The sequence below is a fragment of the Hibiscus syriacus genome, unplaced genomic scaffold (assembly GCF_006381635.1).
Source record: "Hibiscus syriacus cultivar Baekdansim isolate YM2019G1 unplaced genomic scaffold, ASM638163v2 tig00113548_pilon, whole genome shotgun sequence".
In the NCBI taxonomy this organism is placed as follows: domain Eukaryota; kingdom Viridiplantae; phylum Streptophyta; class Magnoliopsida; order Malvales; family Malvaceae; genus Hibiscus; species Hibiscus syriacus.
Genome location: NW_024063465.1, coordinates 378,715 through 404,013, shown reverse-complemented (window position 1 = coordinate 404,013; position 25,299 = coordinate 378,715). Strand labels below are relative to the sequence as shown.

The 25,299-nt window shown below is 35.0% G+C and overlaps 2 protein-coding genes across 2 annotated transcripts; both read left to right on the top strand.

The window, feature by feature from the left end:
• The first annotated feature begins 1,932 nt into the window (after positions 1–1,932).
• Positions 1,933–5,019, top strand: LOC120186495 (beta-glucuronosyltransferase GlcAT14A-like). The gene is made up of 4 exons (XM_039190401.1): positions 1,933–2,719; positions 3,434–3,509; positions 3,600–3,715; positions 4,392–5,019. The coding sequence occupies exons 1-4, from the start codon at positions 2,083–2,085 to the stop codon at positions 4,898–4,900; spliced, it is 1,338 nt and encodes a 445-aa protein (XP_039046332.1). The 5' UTR covers positions 1,933–2,082; the 3' UTR covers positions 4,901–5,019.
• Positions 5,020–6,215: 1,196 nt separating this feature from the next.
• LOC120186525 (vacuolar sorting protein 18-like) lies at positions 6,216–15,817 on the top strand. Its single transcript, XM_039190422.1, is given in 24 exon segments — positions 6,216–6,378; positions 6,672–6,884; positions 6,982–7,121; positions 7,493–7,588; positions 7,982–8,049; positions 8,486–8,587; positions 8,830–8,974; positions 9,234–9,377; positions 9,468–9,587; positions 9,738–9,794; positions 9,955–10,014; positions 10,759–10,866; positions 11,346–11,488; positions 12,184–12,262; positions 12,653–12,715; positions 12,929–13,059; positions 13,150–13,255; positions 13,401–13,589; positions 13,894–14,121; positions 14,386–14,541; positions 14,886–15,047; positions 15,189–15,305; positions 15,419–15,549; positions 15,551–15,817. Coding segments are annotated over 24 exon segments (2,964 nt in total). The 3' UTR covers positions 15,594–15,817.
• Positions 15,818–25,299: the final 9,482 nt, after the last annotated feature.

Sequence of the window (25,299 nt, the reverse complement as noted above, 5' to 3'; positions counted from 1 at the left end):
CGCCGCTGCCGTCGCGGTCGTCACGTCTCAAAAAGTTTCATTTGATATTTTCTCAAAAAGCTTTTAATATTTTTTAAAGACATATTTAACTATTTAAAAATTTGATATTCTTCATTTTCGGATAACAATTAAAACATTCAATAGATGAAGATACTTTATTTGGATTCATATAACATGCGAAGATCAGTGCAAATAGGAAACCGACACGTGTACAGGATGAGATGATTGGTGCAGTCAAGCTTTCTTCGTGGGCCATGCCTCACATAATTCCAATGCCCTCAACTCCGCCCAAGAGGCACAAGGAAAAAATATTTTTACACATTTAATTTAAAATTTAATGTTATACGTCAGCATGAATATTGAATCCCTATCGGTTAATAAAACAAAGAAAAATTGAGAAATCAGTTAAACTCAATTTAAATTTTTTAAATAAATATATCAGTTTTTTTTATTTAATATCTCATCAGTTTCATTTGTGTGATTATAAGGAATAATAATGAGTATAATAAGTTTAAATAAAAACTAAAAAGAGAATTAAAATATTAAGGGTAAACTACTTAAATGGCCACATAACTATGAGTTAGGTCACGAAATGACCAGTATTTTCAAATTTACGTTAATATGAAAACTGAATTATTTAAATGGTTTCAATATAGTAACATGTCGTTAACGTTTAACGGAAGTGTCTACGTGACAATTAACAAAATTGATATAATTAGGGCACAGATCATTGTAAAGTTACGTATTCACTGCGACGGAACTCTGCTTTCCATTTTGGTCACTACTTGTGTATGATTTCTTTCCTTGGATATTCATTTAATGAAATTTGATCATGATTCCGTTTTTAATTTGTCTAATGAATTAATTTGAGCATTAACTTTAAAAATCTTTTAATCTAATCATATATTGAATTTATATACTAAGGGGCTGTTTGTTTTGGCTCTGAATAGAACCATTCAGCGTTGAATGCTGAACCGTTCAGCATTCATACTATTTGTTTCTCACCTCTGAATGATTCAGTGCTGACTGATTCAACAAAACATTGATGAATGATTCAGCACAGAAGTACATTCTGAATGATTTAGAGTCATTATCAAACAACATGTCACATTCAGATCTAATTCATATAGAGCCTATGAATCATTAAGCATTTGAATTATTCAGCGCTTAATCATTCTGAAGTACACAAACAACCCCTAAATCCCTTAGATTTTAGAATTAATCAATTTGATCACCAATGTTAACTTTAATTCTTAATTTTCAATTAGGTCCTAATTTTAGTTTAATTTAATAAATTTATTTCTCCAATCATATCGTGACACATGTTACAATCTAATTAGAGGGTTCTTTAAATTTTAATTTAATAAATTTTCAATCCAATCAAAAGATCACACATGTCACCTTTTGAATTAAAGTGAAAATAAATAAAGATGAGTTTTAACGCCCAAGGATATCCAACTTGGGTCCCAAGATGAGTTTTAACACTTCCGTTAAGTGTTAACAGTAGTTGATTATATTTTAATATTTTAATAGTTTAGTGGTTATTGATGTAAATTTAAAAACGATGATCATTTCGCGACCTAACATATAATTACGTGGTCATTTATGTAGTTTACCAAATATTAATTTACATTTCGCAATGGTCGATCTCAAAGCTTAATCTTTTGAACCAACAATTACTCCCCTCATTAAGCATTTATATTCCATTTTCTTAGCCATTTATGTTTCAAATTAAGCTTTTTTCCCCTCTACCTCTCACGACGTGTACTCGAAGTATCAAAAAACTTAGACTTTAAGTCAATCATTTTCCGGTTCTTCATTATCGGTTTTCTGGAATTGATTAGTGATTAGATCTAGTGGCGAAAACGAAATCATTTTGTTTTTTCTCTATGTTTTTTGTTTGTTTGTGTCGGTTACTGTTTCCTGCTGTATATTGATCAAATTTATATTTGAATTTCGATTCCCTTCCAAAGTGATGATCTTTTTGCTTGAAACCCATGTTTTTTTCTTAGTAACTTTTCTGGGTTTTTGCTTTGTTCCTCACGGATCTTGTGTTTATTGCTGAACTTTTGATTACCCAAAATGAAAAAGCTTTATAGGAAACTGGTTCTGATGAGAAACCCGTTGTCAAGGCATTCGAGCAGAGTGTTCAACGATAGGAAATGGATTATACCATTTCTCGCAAGCTTATTAATGTCGATTACTTTGTTTTTCTCTGCCATTTTTGGGGTTTTCAATGCTCCTCACGGTGGAGATCAGTTGCCAATGCCACTTGACGTTGTTTCCGTTGCAAAAACGGAGGATTCAAGTGGGTACTTTGTGGAATCTGATTTGAACAAATTGTTCAACACCATGGGTTCTTCGAGTCTCGAGGCGCCTAGGTTAGCATATCTTATTTCAGGGACTAAAGGAGATAGTAATAGGATGATGAGGACATTGCAGGCTGTTTATCATCCTAGGAATCAGTATGTTTTACATTTGGACCTCGAGGCTCCACCTAGGGAAAGGTTGGAATTGGCGAATGCGGTGAAGAATGATCCGACTTTTGCCGAAGTAAAAAACATTCGTGTAATGGCGCAATCGAACTTGGTGACGTATAAAGGTCCGACGATGATCGCTTCTACGCTTCAAGCGATTGCCATACTGTTGAAGGAGAGCTTGGAGTGGGATTGGTTTCTAAACTTGAGTGCCTCGGATTATCCACTTGTGACTCAAGATGGTTAGTCTCAATAAATTTTGGCCTTTTTATCATTTCATTATCAATGCTATATTGCTCTTATGGTCTTATGGTTATAGTTTATATTTGGCGTTGTTCGAGGGCTTTTGATAGGCTTAATGTAAATGCACATTTGCTATGCTTGTAGCGAATAATAGTGCTGAATTTGTTCAGGGACTTTGCTTTCTGCCACTTATTTTTATCACAATATGTTATGTATATGTATAGTTTAGGGAAATTCAAATGTAAATATGGTTGATTAGGTATTTGCATCGCTCTCTCAAGCATGTTTTCCGGTTTCTATAGGAAACTTTTAGCTTAACCGCAAATTATTTTGAGGGTGCTCAATCAAGAGATTGAGCTGTCTTTTTAACACATTTCTAATTGTAAAGGAAAAAGGGTTCTATCATAGTATTTTAAATTGCTACTCCAGGTTCTCACGAAAGAGAATCGTTGTGAATTTTAGCTGCCTGGCCATCGCATAAGCAGTCGGGTACATTTGAGACACATTCAATAAATGCCTTTTGTACTATTATGTTAATTTATGGTTAAAATATCTGAAAGAGCTCCATTGGTATCTTTCTTTTGGACATTATGACATGCATTTCTTGTTGATTTATGGAGTGTTTTCAGAAACTTAGATGTGTTTCTGAATGAGATTTTGCGTTCTCTGGCTGGTTTGCGAAAGACTAATTGATGTATGTTTCAATTATGCAGATTTGTTGCATGTTTTCTCCAATTTGTCAAGAAATTTCAATTTCATTGAACATACGCAGATTACTGGTTGGAAGTTGTAAGTTGAATACCTAGTGTACTAGCTAAATTTCCTTTTTCTTATGCTGTAATGTCCCCAGTTTCTTTGTCTAATTACATGCTTTTGCAGGAACCAGAGGGCAAGACCAATCATTGTTGATCCCGGCCTTTACTTGTCCAAAAAGTCCGACATTGCTTGGACTACACAACGTCGATCACTACCCGCATCTTTCAAGTTATATACAGGTTGGCTATTTTTCCTACTTTATCGAGCACACTGTACCCTGCACTTTCTCTAGTCATTGCTAGTTTGCTTGCCCTCTGCCACTTTTTGTTTTCTTAAAGGTCGTAATGCTTTTATGTTGATCACTTTTATCTTGTAATCCCGAATGACATTTTTGTTGACTGTTGAAATATCAGCTGAAGTTTATGTACTAAATAAGGATCATTTATACTTACGATGCAGCTTGTTTCGTAGTAGTAAATGCTGGAATGATACTTGGAGTTACGTTGATCGGATCATTCTAGGTCTTAAGTATTGGAGTAGGAAACTTTTTTTAGCATTTTGGAATTGATCTTTTGGGTTCCTCCCTATGCTGATTTTGTTATTGGGTGCCGAATAAACTAATATTTTTGCCTGGTGCCAACGCCTACATCAGATGCCGGTGTTGAGAGGAGTGACATACTGATATTTGAATCTTAAGTAGCTGAGACCAGCAATATAGGTCTGTTTTCCATCATAATTCATATGCACCTTTTAAATCAACTCTGCTTTGTGTTTCCTGGCCTTATCGGACGAGTTGTTGTTGCTTTTCGATATGCATATAAACTCAATACTACTGCGTTTTATATTTATATTGAACTCCAAAGCTTGAATAAAGAAATTTTCAGACGGTTGTTTCGGCTTTTGTTTTTCGTGCAGGTTCTGCATGGGTAGCACTTACTCGAACCTTCGCTGAGTATTGCATATGGGGTTGGGATAACTTCCCAAGAACCATGCTCATGTATTATACAAACTTCATTTCCTCTCCGGAAGGCTATTTCCACACTGTTATTTGCAACACCAACGAATTTCGCAGCACCGCATTAAGCCACGATCTCCACTACATTGCTTGGGACACTCCTCCGAAGCAACATCCAATCTCGTTGTCGATGAAAGACTTTGACAAAATTGTAAAAAGCAATGCGCCCTTTGCTCGGAAGTTCCATAAGAATGATCCGGTCTTGGATAAAATCGACAAAGAGCTTCTTGCTCGCACAGGCCGTTTTGCACCTGGAGCATGGTGTATAGGTAGTTCAGAGGGTGGAGCTGACCCTTGCGCCGTACGTGGTGATGATTCCGTGTTTAGGCCAGGCCCCGGCGCTGAGAGGCTGCAACGACTCGTAAACACGCTATTGTCCGAAGAATTTCGGAAAAAACAGTGTTCGTGATAGCGGTATAGAGTTGGATCAGATAATCTCCCAAGTGTAAATGGCTATATATATGCGTAGTTGGAATTTTGTTTGTAAGCATACAACGATGGATATTCGATATACGACTACTTTAGTCACGGGGACTTGGTAATTGATGGCAAAATTGCAGTTTAAGTCCTTTAGATTTGCAAAGTTTTAAGTTAATGCAATGGTGGTTTCATTTTTGTCCTAAAAAATAGTAAAACTATAATTTAATCCTCTCAATAGTTATAGTTATAAATTAATGCTATGGCATTTTTTTTACTTTAAAAAAATTATAATTCAATTTGGACCGAAAATTCAAGCGAAATAACATTAATAAATGGACGTTTATACTAATTTATTTAGGGGTGAGCGTTCGATCGGATAGAGTTGAGTAGAGTCAAAAAATTGAGTTATTCGAATTGATGAATCCTATATTATAACTCGAAGTTGACTAGAAATTTTTTTTAGTTGAGTCAAGTTTATAAAATTTGAGTTGAGTAGGGTAAAATTTTTGAATTTCTATTTAAATTTAATTGTAGATATTTATAATATCATTACATTATTTGATTCTAATTTAAATAGTATTTTATAACCATATACAATATATATATATATATATATCGTATTTTTTATATGTAATTTACATATACCATACAAAGTCGAGGGGCTTGACTCAAAACTTTAACTCAAACTCAAAAATCAATATATTGATTACTAAAAATTTTGCGTTATTCGAGTTGTATTTTACAACTCGGTTTGCATTTGATTTTTTAGTCAAAATTATAACTTGAAGTCAATTTAAGTCGAGTTGAAAAAATCAATTTTTTGAATCGATTTAAATTTTACTCATCCTAAATTTATTATTCAATTTATTCTAGTAACAAATTATATCTTAATTGTTTTTTTATATAAAAAAACTCAATAACAAGTGCATTAAAAATACCCTTCAACTTACCCCATAGTGCTGTACGGAGCCAAACCCGAGTCAATAGCGAGTGTTGAGATCCGGGTTACAGTAAAACGTCTCCTTTCAAGGAGTTTTGATTTGGGCTCAATTTCAGTTTTCTTTCTGTCTAAAGTACGATTACGATAGGAGACGAAAGTCCCCCAGTCGATCTCTTTATACAATTCAGGTAATGTTTTAGGCTTAATTGCTTTTTTACGAAGCATTACTTCGATTTACTTGCAATTCAGTTGATCGATCATTATGACAATTCATCTCCATCATCAATTTGAAGTGAAAATTTTCTGTTAGTTTCAGCTATCGGCGATAAAAATCAACAGCGGGAAAGGACGGTGACGCGGACAGATGAATCAAGGGAGACAAGTGTTCACAGTAGATCTTCTCGAGAGATATGCGGCTAAAGGCCGCGGCGTGATTACGTGTATGGCAGCTGGAAATGATGTGACTGTGCTGGGAACAAGTAAAGGTTGGATTATCAGACATGATTTCGGCGTCGGAGATTCTAGTGGTATGATATCCTCTTTTATTGATTAATGCACTTTCAGTATTATAATTTTAATTTTTTTATGAACCAATTTTGATATTCTAGGCTAGTTTCTAGTTACTTTTTACTCCTTGTTCGTTAATTAATTAGCTTGAAGTTAATTGAACTGGAACTCATTGATATAAGGTATTTGATTCAGCTTGGCATTTAAGGCATTAAGTTGAGTCATGTCGAATGAGAGGTTAAGAACTGATTTAGTGGCATATGTAAATGATGGAAGAATGTTATAATTTTTCCTTGTCCATTTGGAATTTTAGAAATCGATCTCTCTGCTGGCCGACCTGGGGAGCAATCAATCCATAGAGTTTTTGTTGATCCTGGGGGCAGCCACTGTATTGCTACTGTGGTGGGCAGTGTTGGTGCTGATACATTCTACACTCATGCAAAGTGGACCAAACCTCGTGTATTAAGCAGATTGAAAGGTCTAGTTGTAAATGCTGTTGCCTGGAATAGGCAACAGATAACTGAAGGTAATTTTATTTCTCGGTCATTGCTTCTTTGAGGGAACCAAGCTTTGCACATATTGATTTAGTTATACAATTCTGTTCTTCATGTTTTCTAATGCAGCTTCTACAAAGGAAGTCATTCTTGGTACAGAGAATGGTCAACTGTATGAAATTGCTGTAGATGAGAAGGAAAAAAAGGAAAAGTATATAAAGCCTTTATTTGAATTAGCAGAACTTCCCGAAGCTATCATCGGTTTGCAGGTACACTATTTTGCATCTTTAAATCAGGAATGGACTTTAATTATCTGTTCTTTCTTCATTTTGAGAATCCTTTCTTCTGATATAGTTGTTCTGCTTGAACATGGCATTTTGAAAGCAACTAGACATTGCATTTTGGATGGTCAAAGTTCTAATGATGTTCTTATTTGTCTGCAAATGTGCATCTTAAATCTTTAGTTGGTTTGGGTGGAAATGCTATTTTCTGCTAGACAATTTATAGTGAACTAGCTGAAACAGGTTGCTGCTTAAGATTGGGTACCATCACTTGATAATGTCAAAGGAATTGAGAAACTGCCACGGAGACTGGCATTCGTACAACCTTCTCCTTAAACTGACATTGTTGCTGTATACAGATGGAAACAGCTATCTTGAGCAATGTATCTAGATACTATGTGATGGCTGTTACTCCCACAAGACTTTATTCTTTCACTGGAGTTGGATCACTAGAAGTAAGCTGAGCTCTAATGCCTTTCCCCCTGTTGTACTGCTGCTACTTCTACCTATAGATGGACATCCCTTTTTCCCACTCTATTAATTCATTAATGATTGGGCCAGATTCTATTCAGCCCAAGAAATGCCGTTTTTTCTACCCACCTATTATGCCATCAAAGATAGGTTTTATTTCTTCCTAAACAGTTGTTTAGATGCGAATTTTTTTTTGCAATGCAAGTGAAATGGGTTTCTCATTTAAATGCCTACCATGTTCATAACTTCTTCTGTTTTCCTAAATGTGTTCTTCCTTTGAGGTTCTCTTGCAATGGTTTATATAATTCTGTCTAGCTTAGTGCAATATATCGTGGATATATAATTTTTGTTTATTCAATTTGTTTTTCCATTGCTAGGCAATTTTTGCCAGTTACTTGAACCGGGCTGTGCATTTCATGGAACTTCCTGGTGAAATACCAAACAGGCAAGTTTTCCTTTTAATGATTTTATTGTTTTACTGTTTCATATACTCAGAAGATAGAATGGAATATTGTGTTTGCAGAACTTATTGCACAGCATATTAAGCTTATTCTTTCTGATTAACAAAATTACATTTTGTTATTGGTTGAGAATTACTATCTACCCTTTCCAGTGGCGGATCCATTCATGACTCAGGGTGGGCACGTACCCACCTTGAAATCCGAATTTTTTTCGATTAGTCACCTATTTTATTGATGATGCTCACCCTGAAATTTTATTTGCGCTCAACCATTCAAAAATTTTATTGTTAACACATATGTGCCCACCCTCAAAATTATTTCTGGATCCGCCACTGACCCTTTCTGATGTGTGTGTGTATATATTAAGGTTATGGTGCTTTCTCAATATGAGATTTTTCTGTTGCCTTTGTATCCTTTCAGTGATTTGCATTTCTTTATGAAGCAAAAAAGAGCTGTTCATTTCGCATGGCTTTCTGGAGCTGGCATCTACCATGGCAGCCTAAATTTTGGATCACAGCGTAGGTAAAGATTTAAAGACTTGTTATTTTTTTTCTTAACCATCTGTTTACACTCCTTCATTTGTTAATTTCTATTCCAAAATCTATTTCATGTTTGATGCTTCAGTTGCAGCTAACTTTTTGAGTATGTTTTAGGATGCATTTCATTTCACTAAACCTAACCATAATGCATTTGAACTTGTTATATCTGATAAATATTTATGGACATGATCTCATTATCATCCATTGTGATATATTTTGATCTAGCTCTCCAAATGGCGATGAAAACTTTGTGGAGAACAAGGCTCTCCTGGACTATGCAAAGTTGTCTAATGGTGCAGAAGTAGTCAAACCCAGTTCCATGGCAGTGTCTGAATTTCACTTTTTGCTTCTTATTGGGAATAAGGTTAAGGTGTGTTTTGATAATTACTTACGCTATGTTTTTAATGCCGATGGTGTCCATTTGCAGTGTTCTGAATTCAGTTACATCCATCCCAGTAATGAGTTTTCTAACGAGTATGAGATTTACTTAGGCCCCCCTATATGTTATGTCTGAAGGATCTTGGGATCAGATTTGTTGGTGTTCATTTAGGATTGTTTAATTTGCTTTTTTTTTCTCTGTTCTTTTAGCTTTTACAGTAATGTAACCTTTGTTCCTAAATGCTGCATAGGTTGTAAATAGAATTAGCGAGCAAATCATAGAGGAACTTCAGTTCGATCAGGTTTCAGACTCTTCTTCAAGAGGAATTATTGGACTATGTAGTGATGCAACTGCAGGGTTGTTCTATGCGTATGACCAGAACTCTATCTTTCAGGTTTGTATCTTACATTTGACTTCATCTTATCTTTCAGTCCAAGCTATACCTGGCTAACTGTCTGACCTCTGGATTGAAAACATCTTCTAGGTTTCTGTGAATGATGAAGGTCGAGATATGTGGAAGGTCTATCTAGATATGAAAGAGTATGCTGCAGCTTTAGCCAATTCTCGTGATCCTCTCCAGAAAGACCAAGTTTATTTAGTTCAGGTCCTGTCTAGAAGTAATGGCTCTTTTGGTTGTTGGCATTTAATTTCATAGCACAAAGCTTAAATAAATAGCCACTCCTAGGTTGCAGCTTTTGTGTAGAGAATCTTGTTATCATCCTAATTGTCTATGATTGGGATATTGTTTAAGCAGGCTGAAGCTGCATTCAGCTCCAGGGACTTCCTCAGGGCAGCATCCTTTTATGCAAAAGTGAATTCCTTCTTTCTTGATATTGCTTTTTTTCATGTATCTTATATATTACCTTAATTATTCCCCACTGATCTTGTACATCCTAACACTGAATAGTTGTGTGCGTTTTTATTTATTTTCCATGTGAAGGAAATTTTTGACCAACACTTGTGTTTTGCAGATTAACTATATATTATCCTTTGAGGAGATTACTTTGAAGTTTATCACTGTCAATGAACAGGCAAGTGCTGTATCTTTAATTTGATTCGTATCTATTTTAATTTTCCCTTTCTCTGAGTAATTTTTATCTGCCAAATAGCTTGAGTCCTGCACATTTTTAAGTCCAGTTTAGAATTTATGCCTGTAATCCTTGTTCTCTTTTTCCTCTTACCCTTTGACAAGATCTTTAGCACCGTCCTTGAAAAAATCACGAATTATTCAAGAAAAGTATTTCTAACGATGAAAACATCAGATCTTACTCTATGAACTAACTTCAATTCAAAGATTGAAATTATTGAATAGCCATGATAAATTGGATTGCCCCATTTTATTATTCTGATCCTTTTTGCTGAAGAAAACAATTGAGAAATCTACCCTTTTCCCCCTTTAGTTTTTGAACTGGTAACTTTACATTTGTTGTCTTTGTTAAGACATTGTAGAAACTTAATCAAGTTGATTTATACATTTTTTATACCATATTAACTTTGCTGAAACCTGAGACTGAAATTTTTTGAGGGCAGAAGCGTAAACTTGCTGAGCTGAGTGGTTTTTATTCTTTAATATGGTAACAATTTAGAGTGCTGAACAAACAATAATCTTCAGTCTGTATGCCTTTGCATAAAACAAAACCCAACTAAAGCATCTGTAGATTCAAGTTTCTATGTATTAATACGATATACTGGGCAACACTACTCCATTATACACACACATGTCAAGCATTTGCATTTGACATTCATTGATAAACTAGTATGTTCTCTGTTTTCAGGATGCTTTGAGAACTTTTTTGTTAAGGAAGCTTGACAATCTTTCAAAGGACGACAAATGCCAAATAACAATGATTTCCACATGGGTGACAGAACTGTACCTGGACAAGGTTCCAGTTTTCCTTTTCCATGCATGAATTTAGATGCATAACCTATCTAGCTTTTATATTTATATATATACTCTGATATGCTAGTGGCTTTATAAAACTGAAATGTGTGATTAGCATCAGGTTAGAAGTGTAGAGGCTAGGTTTCTCAAACATTCCGTTAATGACAATAAAGGCTACATGAGATAAGTGCCCAATATAAATGTTTCATATTTGTCATTTTCAATCGATTATATGCATTTTCTATTTTGCTCCGCCTTTATGTCATGAACAGTACTATCTATTATTTTTCTGATTTTGAACTTGATTAGTAATGAGCAAAGTAACTTTGAAAATGCATCTACTTTTTGGGAAATTAATACTTTTCCTTACTTGCCTTGTGGATTGCACTGTTGTAAGAGAAAAAAATTCTCCCTTGATGCAAGAAAACCAAGAACCAGTAGTCAGCTCTAATCCTTGGTTTTGCATGTCAACATTTTTAGATAAATCGCCTTCTTTTAGAAGATGATACAGCTTTGGTGAATCGTAATTCTGAATATCAGTCGATCATTAAAGAGTTTCGTGCTTTCCTTAGTGACTGCAAAGATGTCTTGGATGAGGTGACTGCAATGAGACTTCTGGAGAGGTAATAATCTGTGATTTATGAACCTTTTTTTTGGGGCCAAACAATCATTTCTTAGTCTCTACATTATCATTTAACTAATCTTTCATGGTTCAACAATATTATGTATTATGTTTGCTCTGTCTTAATGGTTATGTACTTTTACTTTTCAAGAGTTTTGCCTTGGGAAGATAAAGGACCTCTCACATTAGCTTAAGGTCGAAAATTAGAAGCAGAGCTCATTGTTTGGGCCTCCATTCAACAATTAAGGTTTATCTTGTGTGAAAATATGTCACTGGTGATATTCTTTTAGTGTGAATATAAAAAAGAACATTGACTCCTTCAAAGCACATCCTAAGTTAATTACCATATTAAGTCAATAATAACATTGGATTACTTCTTGCATACTCTCACATGAACAAATGATTGATGTTTTTATTGCCAAATGTGCAAAATGAACAACAGAAAACTAACATTTGTCCTCAAGAGTTGGCTGCTTTTCTTGGACTCTCGTGGTTAGACCCATAATTTTCAATTGTTTGGGCTAGAAGCCCTGTCATTTGCTTCAGTATCATCTGTAAATGTCTGCTTACTTGCTGCAGTTTCTATAAGCATTACCGTGCTTATGTTGACTTTGTATTTGTTTCCTTTTATCTATTAACCCTTTTTGTATTGAAACATTACCAACATCAATAATTTTCTTTTGCAAACTTCTGCAGCTATGGGAGGGTTGAAGAATTAGTATTTTTTGCTAGTCTGAAGGAACAGCATGAAATTGTTATTCATTACCATATTCAGGTTTTAGGACATTCTTTCCTTATGCTTCCATTTTATTTATTTATTTCTGATTTGTGTGTGTGTTTGTGGGGGGGGGGGGGGTATAATGCTTTTGGGTTTGCTTGTCCAAACCTTAAGTGTATTATAGGGTGTATAATTCTGATACGGAACCTTTTCATTTAGTCTTCATCAATCCGATGGATGATAGACTTATTTCCTTCTTGCTCCCCCCTCCCCCTTCTATTAGTGGCTTATTAAGTAACAGAACAAAGGAGCTGTAACATGTCATTTATTAAGATTAGAAAGAAACTACACTTTTATTTACTTTTTATGTGATATTTAATTTGATATTTTTACTTTTTTATTCTGTCTTTCTATTTGAACCTTAAAGCTGTTATTTTTTACCTCTAGCAAGGGGAAGCAAAGAAGGCATTGGAAGTTCTTCGAAAACCTGCTGTTCCAGTAGATCTTCAGGTAAACAATCATGTCATTAACATCCTTTCCGTCACATTCTGCTGGTTGGTCAGCAGGTACTGACTACTCGTATATTATTTTCTTCATTTTTTCATCTGATTGGATTCCTCATTCAGTTTTATCCTATACAAGCTAGCTGTTCTTTTGTGATAGCATCACCTCTCAGTTCTAGTTCATTCTTATTGAAAAAAGTAACAATATTGGGCACTGCAGTACAAGTTTGCCCCAGATCTTATTACTCTTGATGCTTATGAGACTGTCGAGTCGTGGATGGCCTCAAACAACCTGAACCCAAGGAAACTTATTCCTGCAATGATGCGTTATTCAAGTGAACCACATGCAAAGTAATGGTCTTCTTATATTTGCTTATTTAATCTTCCATGTCTTACATGGATCTTGAATGACTTCTTATAGCAACTTTGTGCAACATGCAGGAATGAAACCCACGAAGTAATTAAATACTTGGAATTCTGTGTTCATCATTTGCATAATGAGGATCCAGGAATCCACAACTTGTTGCTCTCTCTGTATGCTAAGCAGGCGGAGTTGGTTTAGAATTTAGAAGCTTCCTTTTAAGTTTATAATGGCACGTGCATAAGGTGGCATGTTAATAATTAAAAGATGATAGTTCCATGGGTTTACCTTGTCTTTTTTAATATTTAGTTTTCTTTTATATTTTATGCAGGAAGATGATAGTTCCCTTTTACGTTTCCTACAATGCAAATTTGGAAAAGGGCAAGAGAACGGGCCTGATTTCTTTTATGACCCTAAGTACGCCCTGCGCCTCTGTCTCAAGGAAAAACGGATGCGTGCCTGCGTTCATATATATAGCATGATGGCAATGCATGAGGAAGCTGTTGCTCTTGCTCTGCAGGTAATATTTCTGTCAATGCGTCTGATAGTTCCTTCATAACAATTTTTCTCATACCATATACATTGGAAATTGTATTATTACTATGAGAATTTGAGTTAGAAATTATAGCATGCACTCAGACAAGTTAGGTATGGATTTGTTATTATTATTACTACTGTCATTTAATTTGCTATTTCCAAAATAAATGTTTGTAGCTTATACATGTTATTTATATGTGTGATGTATAATGGTGGGATATTTGATCAAAAATAGTTCATCTGGATTTTACATCACATCGGTATTTATTCTATTTTTGGTTCTCTAGATTGATCCAGAGCTAGCAATGGCTGAAGCTGACAAGGTTGAAGATGACGAAGACTTGAGAAAGAAGCTTTGGCTAATGGTTGCCAAGCATGTTATTGAGCAGGAAAAGGGAACTAAAAGGGAGAATATAAGAAAGGCAATAGCATTTCTCAAGGAAACAGATGGCCTACTAAAGATTGAGGACATATTGCCATTCTTTCCCGACTTTGCCTTAATCGATGACTTCAAGGTGGGATTTTGGCATTTTAATTATATTGGTGCATATATCACTCTCTCACCTCAAATGGGGTTAGTTAGGCGCAAAATAACTCATGAACTTTAATGCCATGTTAAGCATGTGACCTAAAAGGCTAAAACCAATCGGTAATAGGTGAAGGGGTTCAACTTGAATATAAGACCGTAGGAAACCCAAGATTTAATAGATGTAGGATAATACCATTTAACATTTTCTTATGTACCTGTCAAATAATTTTTCTTTTATGCATGTATGTAGGAGGCAATTTGCTCCTCACTGGATGATTACAACAAGCAAATTGAGCAACTGAAGCAGGAGATGAATGATGCAACACACGGTGCAGACAACATTAGAAATGATATTAGTGCATTAGCTCAGAGATATGTTGTGGTTGACCGCGATGAGGATTGTGGGGTAATTGATCTTCCTAATTCTTAGTTTCCATTGAGAAGTTGATGGCATTCTAAGATTTATTTTTTCCATATCTTAACTGGATTATGGAAGTAAAGCCTTCCGTACTTCATTCAGTCTGCTCTAGCATTCTGCATTATTTTACAAGAAGTCCTTGTAATGTTACGCACATTGAGAGGGTTTGCTTTTACTTTGAGTGCCAAAAAATATTAATTTTATTGACAGTACCTTGGCTGATATTTTAATTTACTTTCATGTTGGAAATATTATAATTTATTGGAATACTCGTATTCCTCAGCCTATGAATCAAATACCGCTTGATTAGTCGACTTCATCTGAATTATCAGGTCTGTAGGCGTAAAATTTTGGCCGTTGGCGGGGACTACAGAATGGCTAGCGGGTATACAGCTGTAGGAACGATGGCTCCTTTTTATGTCTTTCCTTGTGGACATGCATTTCATGCCCACTGCCTGATTTCGCACGTGACACGTTGCACCAACGAATCTCAAGTAAGTTGTTTCCCTAACATTCTTTCAGTTCTCATATGTTCATGTTTTGCATGTTGGCCAAAATATCACAATATCTGGTTCTGGATAGTTTCTTTCTTCGGGGCCTTGTTTAACCTTTTACGAGTAAAATTTGTATGGCAGGCGGAATACATACTGAGTTTGCATAAGCAACTAACCTTACTTAGCGGCGAAGTCCGAAGGGAATCAAATGGTGGTATGGCAAACGAAGCCGTTACTAGCGTCAGCGCTACCGATAAGGTATACAGACATCACTTGCCTTGAATCTATAGATTGTTTCTATCCTCCGAATTGCTGTAGTAGTAGACCAAACTCGGCAGTTTAGTTGAGATCTCTGTTTGATCCGTGGGCAGCTACGATCCCAGTTAGATGATGCAGTGGCCAGTGAATGCCCATTTTGTGGCGAGTTAATGATCTGTGAAATCTCTTTGCCTTTCATCATGCCGGAGGAAGCCCAGCAGGTTAATACATGGGGAGATAAAACCGCAGAACCTCGGAAACCAAAGAAGCTTTTCTTTGCCTGTATGATTGGATTATGTATGTCCACCGACACGTTCTGGTCCATCCGCCCTGAGCCATCCTAGGGCCGGTTATGTAGTTTTCGAGTCTTCTCAGCATCACTTGAGCCGCAATGGTTGCTTATCTCATGTAATTTATTCGTACTTATGTTTTTCCCCCTTTCGTTTTTCGTATTTATTGTATTGTTTGCATTTCCTCCCATGGCCCTTTGTTTTCTGTTTTTCTTTTTGTGTTGCAAGTTTGGGATTTTTTTTATGTAATCAACCAATCTTTTGTTACTTGGAGATGGATCGTGTGATCTGATTATTTATGCTTTTGTGTGTGTCATAATTGTGATTAGTATGTCATGTGTATATATATATGCAAAAATTGACACATTATATTGATATATAATTAAATGCAATGTTGATCTGAACATTTATCTGCAATTTGGATCATGAACATCGGTTGAGTTAAGCTGCCTCTTGCAAATTACTGTAGGTTTAAGCTTCTTGCATGAATCTAAGCGGTAAACAAGCTAAAATCTTATTCAAATCGCAGGTGGATAATCATATCCAACGGCGGAACTAAAGCAAGACTAGAGGGGGCCATGCCCCCCCCCCACACCCAAATTTTAGAAATTTTAAATTAAACCCTTAAATTTTAAAAAAAAATTAATTTGCCCCCAAAATTTTAGAAATTCATATTAAATTTTAAATTTTTTTAATGTTCTTAATTAAGTTCCCTCCCATATTTTTAGAAATTCTCATTAAGCCTATCAACATTTTAGTTAGATCTTAATTTTTTTTTGAGAAAAATATAAACTAAATCCTTCAAAAAATTTAAAAATCTTAATTTAAACCTCTGATTTTTTTTAAAGTTTTATCTTCCAAACTCTAGCATAAGTTCCGTCACTGATCATAAATATATATATATATATACACACACAAATTGATTGAAGCAAAAAGTTCAAATACTTTTATAATAAAATATAAAGGAGAATAGTTATGGATGACGATTTTTTATTAGAAAGATAAGATTTATTCAAAATCATAAAACATAGAGGTACTGTGCTGCATATAGAGTACAATCGGAATAAACCAACCACAGTGAGGATAAAGAAGAAGAACGAGGGGCACAATTAAACAACTGAGAATAACAAGAAGCAAAAGAGGGGACAACAATACAAGAGAAAAACAACAAAAGCACACACACTATCTTTCTTGTCGGAGGCCAATATGGATTAGATTTAGCTCATCGGAGGTATCTCCTCTGGTGTGGTCTCAAATTTGAGGTTGTAGTAATTAGAGCCATAGTAGGTGCCACCTTGAAGTGGAGTTATGAGAGTGGTCCCATCATAGAGAGTGTCCCTCTGCATGTATGAGAAAGGAACATTGCACATGCCTAATAAATAAATTTGTCACATGTTAACCGCTGGGTTCTTATCTCTCTGCAAGATATTGCTGTTAATCCGATGATTGTTGATTTGCAGCACCTTGGCTTTTGTAGGCAATCACCTCCATTAGTTTGGTCCCCTCCTCCAATAGTTTGGTTTGGACCCCTCCTCCGAGTGGTTTTCTTGAAATAAATTTTGATGGAGCAATGTGTTAGGATGGAAGTGCCAGTGGGATTGGAGGTTTGTTAAGAAATAGGGATGTCTTTGATATTATAATAAAAACAATTCCCCCAAATCCTAAACAAAACAAGTATCTGAAGTGTATCATTTTTTATTAAATTACTTAAAATTATTTTTTGGTCAAAATAAGTATTTAAAGTTATATTTTTTTAATCAAAATAGGTATCTAAAATATTTTTTGGTCAAAATAAGTACATAAAATATTTAATCTTTTTCATCTAATTTTTTTAAAAAAATTGACACATGACATTATTTAAAGAATACTTTAGGCAATTGGATGAAAAAAACTAAATACTTTAGATACTTATTTGGAGCGAAAAACAATTTGATAGACTTATTCTTTTATCAAAAAATAATTTAAATATTTATTATATACTTTAAATATAAGCAAAAATAATAATATACTTTAATTACTTATTTATGATATAAGTTTATATTAAATATAAGTTTAAAATGAGTTGACGTTATAACTCTTCATGTTGATCAAATTTGGGCTAACTTCATGGTTTAAAGCTAAATTTTCAGACTTTCTTATTAGATATTGTAGCTGATTCGATGATTGTTGATTTGCATCCCCTTAACTTTTGTAAGCGGTCACCTCCATTAGTTTGGTCCCCTCCTCCTAGTGGCTCTCTTAAAATGAATGTCGATGGAGCGACAGTGGCGGAAGTACTTATGACTGAGGGTGGACACGTGCCTATCTTGAAATTTGAAATTTCTTTGATTAGTCACTTATTTTATTGATGGTGTCCACCAGAAAATTTTATTGTGTCCACCATGAAATTTGAATTTTCTTTGATTAGTGACCCATTTGATTGATGGTTTCTACCTCAAAAGTTTTATAATGTTAACATATATGTGATCACCTTAAAAAATATTTCTGGATCCACTATCGTGGAGCGAAGGGTTAGGATGGGATTGGAGGTTTGTTAAGTAATAGGGATGGCTTGATATTGACGTTGTTCTCTAAATCTATTGGTTAATGTCCTTCAATCTTAGCTGAATTAAGTGCTATAAAATGAGGTCTTGACGATGTGGGCAATTTAAATTAATGATGGAGAGTGGTAGCAATATTGGTATTAAATGGATTTTCAACCTTTTTATTTACAACTTGGGTTTTAAGGTAGAATTGCAGCAGTTGAATGACATACCCCTTTGATCATTTATTGTAACAACTTGCTAAACCTTTGATCATCATTGCAGAATTTGATTAATTTATTAATGGAAAAGTGATTGCTTGGAGAAGTAAATTCTGCAGGGCAATGAATGGGTTAGTCAAACCGCTGAAAATGCAGGAATTTACTTCAACCCATGCTAAAGAATAGTTGATTCTCAAGGACGACTAACATTGGGATGTGCCTTATTTCCCATTGTTTATGGTCAGGTCAGCAATAAACAAGATTTTGTTTGACCATCATGTTCATGTTCATGTATGTAAAGTGAACTGCAGACTGAAAAAAGTTCGGCAATGATGAAGGCGAGGCTGATCCAGAGCCAGCAATGGCTGAAGCTGACAAGGTTGAAGATGATGAAGACTTGAGAAAGAAGCTTTGGCTGATGGTTGCCAAGCATGTTATTGAGCTGGAAAAGGGAGAATATAGGAAAGGCAATGCCATTTCTCAAGGAAACAGATGGCCTACTAAAGATTGAGGACATTTTGCCATTCTTCTCGTTTTTCTCTTTATCGTATCGTTTGCATTTCCTCCCATGGCCCTTTGTCTTCTGTTTTCCTTTTTGTGTTGCAACTTTGATTTTTTCCTTTCTTTTTTTAATGTAATCAGCCTGGAGGTGGACCGTGTAATCTGATTATTTATGTTTCTTTTCTCATAATTTTGATTATATGCATAAACTGATGCAATTAAATTAAAATTTTATTAAACTCTGCAATAACCAGATTGGCAGAGACAGAGGTCAGCTATGAATAACGGGGAGGCAGATAACCCCGTTTCAAGTACTCGACAGGTCTTGGCACAGGGATGGCTGTGGTACGTACCCGGGGACGTGTCATGGTAGCGGGGTACGACTGAACGAATTTGGGGATGTTTGATGCTTATTGGGAACGTTTCGGGGAAGGCACTTGGCAATCGCGACTCTGCGAATGGCGACGAGAGAAGCTTCGACCCTCCCTTACTAGATCTTAAACGACGGTCAAAGGGAAAAGAAAGAGAGAAGGTCGTGAACGTAGGACTATCACCGACAACCTTTCTTACCCGAAAATAGAAAAACGGCGGCCATGTCGAGGAGTGGATGAACGACAATTAGGAAGCGGCCGCGTAGGGAGAAAAAAGAGTTACGATAGGTTTTAAAGAATTTTTGGTCTAACTATTTATTTGATCCATACACTTTATAGGTTTTTCGAATTGGGCAATAAGTTTTTTGTAGTATTTTCAAATTGACCGCCAAAATTAATTTTGGATTTGGGAAAAATCACCAATGTTAGGATTTTTAATTAGTGCTAAATTAGGGTGTTAAACTAATTTTCTATGAAGTATTGACTTTATTTATGATTTTTTACATCTATTTATATTTTAATTTTTTTATATGTGGTGCTCTAGCCGTCTCCGTATCCTGTAATTTTAGAAATTATCGTTTCCCATCCCGTCGCTATCCCCATATCCATATCAATGCAACATAGGTGCTGAGCATCTTAATGCTTGCTTCAACTCCACACTCCATGCTCAGAAATGTCCTCGATGTTGCGGAATACGACTATCGGATAGAGCAAAATCGCAACTGATAATTTGAAAAAATAAAAATGAAGATACAAAATTTACGTGAAAAACCCCTAATTAATATAGAATAAAAACCAGGGCAACGGTAGAAGAATTTCACTATGAGAAAATATGAATTACAACCTCTCGATCTACCAAAGAGAAAACAATGATAATTCTCTCTTATAAATACCCTAAAATTTAGTGACTAAAGTTTGTAGTTTTTTCATTTAATTTTCAACTATTGTTGCACCTAATTTTGACATTGTATATTTGGTGCCTAATTTGGACTAATTTCCAGCCGCCCATGCTTTGACATTTCAACATTCGCATGGGCAATCTAATATCATGGGCAAAACCCCCTCAAGGCTGGTGTTGTCTAAACACGATGGAGTCTCGTCTCCGAACAATCATGGCAGTTCAGCTTGGGGAGTTATACGAGATTGTGAAGGGAATTGGTTAATTGGATTCACTAAAGTATATTTCTGCTTAAAGCTAGCATGGGATCAAGGCTTTGAACGCATCATAATTCAATCAGATAGCCTTGATGCTATTCGTCTGATAGAGGATGGAGATGGAGCTTCAAATTCATGTTCACTGGTCCGGGCAATCTATAGTCCACGACAAAAATGCTGGGTAACCTTAACCCAATGAAAGTAACATGGTAGCTGATGTTTTTGTAGAACACACACCCGAACTCTCTTAATATGATTGTGTTTGCCTCCACACCGCCAAATTTACTCGCTTTACTTACAAGGTTATTTTTTTAAATATGTATCAGGATTTATTTATTATAAAATGAGATGTAACTCAAACTTACGAGATATTGAATGAAAAAATTAACACCGCCTAATACATTGAATTTGAGTCTTTCTATTTTCTTTACCCGATTATTTAACACGACTTTAATGTATTTTTTTGAATCTTTATAATTCAAAAAAAATTGTAATTATATAAAATCAAAAGTATTGTATGTTATTACACGTAAAGTAGTATAGAACATACGATATTTAGATAATCCTCATCTCAAAATGTTCCCTGATTTTATGAATGGTAAAGTCAACAGATGACTGTTCTGTTTAATGTTCCTAATACAATATTTAAAGTCTGATGATCGCGTTGAAGTATTCAAAGCTTAGCAATAGTATTTCTCTGCTCTTAGTTTGCTTGAATACATTCAGTGTTGTTCGGAACTTCATTCAATCTCCAACTTGGATCACGAACATCGATTAGTTTAAGCTGCCGCATGCAAATCACAGCTTCTTGCCTGAATTTTAAATCTTATTCAAATCCCAGGTGGATAATCAGATATGTACACAAATCGATTGAAACCAAAAACGATTACAATGTTTTTGTTTCATCTGATGTTCATGATTTCTTCCATCGATCCAAAAACAACATTTCCCTCTAATTTCCTCTGTTTTTAAGGTTGTGAAACTGAGAAAAGGTCGGATCCATTATCCTTGACCCCAACAATTAAGATACATGACTCTACAGATCGACTCATCGGCCTGACCTTCTCGATTCCCGATCATCCCGGAAAGATCCGATCCGATCCTACCGGAAATATGCCGTAGATCCGAAGATTCCCCGTCGAAGAGCCTGCGTTGGCCCTGTTGGAGAAACTTGATGCCCGATTTCCAATTTTGACCTTGGTTTTCGCCTCGGCCTTGCACCACCGCCACGCTCGTAGCCATCCAAACACGGCTCAGGTAACTCATTTTCTTCTTCTTCTCTACACTCTTTCAGCTTCGGATCGTTTTTTTCTTCTTCTTCTTTTCACTAAGCTTATGAGCTGTTTTCAAAATGGAGAATGAGATGAAGGAAACCAGCAAGAAGACGGGAACTTTATTTATAAAGAGTAAAGGATAAGTGGTTTTAAAAAAACCGGATACTGTTCCTTTTAAGAGTGGTTTTATAATTGCTAGTGTCCAAACGAGATTTTCATCACGAAACAACTTCCCGCGGTTCATAAGCAGTTTTCTCTCACCTTATCTAGAATAAAGAGTTAACTGCACTAGGTATCCCCAAATTATGCAAATATTTTAACTTGATCCTCGAATTTGAAAAATATTCTAATGAAGCTCTTAAACTATCAATATTATTTCAACTACGTACTTCTATTACTATATGAAATTTCTTGAACATTAAATGAAAATTAGGGTCTCATATGAAGCGATAAAGTTATATTTGACGTGTAAAATTTTGGATATTTCATGTAATAAATAAGCATGTCATTAAAATTTAATAAGGTTGATTTTTAATACATCGAATTTAAGTTATCATGAAGCATGTGCACAATAATTAAAATTTTGATTTACTTGTTTAAAATATGATTTGCTTTATATATAAGGTGAATTTGCTTTAAAATGGAATAACACTAAAATTTTAAGGAGTAATATAGAATAATTTAAAGTTTAAGGACTAATTTAAAGTAAAAATTATAGTTTTGTGCAATAACTGTTTCTCAATCAATCCGAAAAGCAAATATATAATGTAGTGTTCGTTATTTATCACGAAAATAGCAGGAGAAATTGATAAGGTGTAGCCCAAAGGGGAAGTAACAGATGGCATGCTTATATGGAACCAAATAAGATAGCCAGTAATATTCAGCCAATAGGTGTATCGTGGGCCCACTCACCCATTCAATGCGGGTCCTACCGAACCATTATTGCTAGTATTATTTTTAATTTATTTATTTATTAGGTTTTGTTCTGGCCTCTGGGGCATTGTTGTCCGTTTACTACAAAAATGGGTACGTGTTGCTCTCTACTCGTGACAGGGTTGGACCATCACGTGATCTTCCTGTCCAGGGCTCCAAACCTCAATTATTATCACTTGGTAAACTATGCATTTAATAATTAAATTATTAATTTTGATTTATTTTAATATTTAAATTTTTTAAATTTCATTTTATTTTAAGAGAAAATCGTCTCATTGACCAAAAATGTCTTATAATATACGATTTTAACCAATTTTTTTTGGATTTGCCAAAATGACCAACAAAATCGCAATGCGATCTCTAATTCGCAACGCGATTTTCAGTATCGCAAATTCGCGTTACATTTCGCGTTGCGATATTTGAAAATCGCGTTGCGATAGTATACAGTGTCGTTGCGATTTTTCATTTCGCGTTGCGATAGTTGAAAATCGCGTTGCGATAGTCTACAGTGTCGTTGCGATTTTCCATTTCGCGTTGCGATAGCGATACTGGAGATGGGAAATCCAAGCCCGACCACGACCACACGACCCGAGACGAGACGGCGGCGGCGACGCGCGAGAGTTCTCCTTGTTCTCTTTCACTCAACAAGGAAATGGGAAATCCAAGCCTTAAATACACTTCCATATAGTTTTTCCAATACTATGTGGGATTGAGCATTACTCAACACTTCAAAGAAAATATAGCAATTTTTGTAGCATATTTCCTACTTGATCCATATCTAAAAATATTAAAACATTTTATCATATTAAAAATATATGTATAAGTTTGAATTGAAATGTAGATATCTACAACTCTTTTAATTCTTTTGATAAAATGATAAAATGTTTTAGATATGAATTAAGTGAGAAACATGCTACAAAAATTGTTATATTTTCTTTGAAGTGTTTGGTTGAGTGTAAGAAAGTGTTCGACGAAATGCCTGAGAAGAATCATGTTACTTGGAATGTGATGATCACTGGCTCGGCTAAGCAAGGAGAGATTAAGTTTGCACGTTTTCATGTTCGAACAGATGCCCGATAGGAATATTGTTTCATGGAGCGGAATGATTGATGGATGCATTAGTGAAACTCCATTTAATTTTGCAAAATCTTCTGTACAATACCACATGTGAAAATTGGCTAATTACATGCATCTCCACATGTGAAACTCCATTTAATTTTCCATTTAATGTTAGGCTTTCATTTTGGCAGACCTCAAATGCCCTGCCCCACAGTTTCATGTTCATCTCTTGAATGGCTAACGTCATGTTAGCATGTTTTATGCATATAGTTTTAATATGATAAAATGTTTTAATATTTTTAGATATGGATTAAGTAGGAAACATGCTACAAAAATTGCTATATTTTCTTTGAAGTGTTGAGTAATGCTCAATCACACATAGTATTGGAAACACTATATGGAAGTGTATTTAAGGTTTGGATTTCCCATTTCCTTGTTGAGTGAAAAAGAATAAGGGGGTACCTCGCGCGTCGCCGCCGCCGTCGTCTCGTCCCGGGTCGTGGTCGTGGTAATACATGTCTTCGACACGTTCGCGCGGATACTATCTTTTTAGAGAAAATTCTTAAGAAACAAAATCTTTTTTTAATTTACTGTAGACTATCGCAACTCGAAATGGAAAATCGCAACGACTATCGCAACGGGAAAAGAAAATCGCAACGACACTGTACACTATCGCAACGCAATGATCGCAACACATCGCAACGCAACAAATCGCAACGCGAAATGGAAAATCGCAACGCGATTTTCAACTATCGCAACGCGAAATATCTTCGACACGTTCGCGGGTACATCTTTTTAGAGAAAATTCTTAAGAAACAAAATCTTTTTTTAATTTACTGTAGACTATCGCAACTCGAAATGGAAAATCGCAACGACTATCGCAACGGGAAAAGAAAATCGCAACGACACTGTACACTATCGCAACGCGAAATGGAAAATCGCAACGACACTGTAGACTATCGCAATCAACTATCGCAACGCGAAATGGAAAATCGCAACGCGATTTTCAACTATCGCAACGCGAAATACAGCGCGAATTTGCGATACTGGAGATCGAGTTGCGAATTAGAGATCGCATTGTGATTTTGTTGGTCATTTTGGCAAATCCAAAAAAGTTGGTTAAAATCGTATATTATAAGGCATTTTTGGTCACTGAGACGATTTTCTCTTATTTTAATATCCCTCCGTTATAAACTTAATATGTTTAGTACCTAAATTATTATTTTTAGTTTTTTTAGTACCTAAACATTCAAATTTTTCAAAACTTATCGTTAAATTTTGAACATGTTACTAAAATGAAATAAAAACTACATTTTTTAACGACGAGTAATAAAATGAAATAAAAACTAAACCTTAGGTATGTTTTTTTTTTAAAATCGAAAGTTTAGGTACTAAAACGGATAAAAACTAATAGTTTAGGTATTAGAATAGACTAAAATTAATAGTTTATGTACTATATGCGTAATTTACCCCTTTTAAATGAGAGAAATATTTCCATTTTTTTTATTTTTTCTAATTTCAGTATTTCGAAATAATGAAATCTAAAAATAGATTGTGGATATTCCTAGAAAGCTAACACACCTGTAAATATATATTTTTATTTAATTGCTCATAGATGGATTTGGTTGCCAATTATATTCCAAGCAGAGAAGTAAAAAAGTAGGTAAT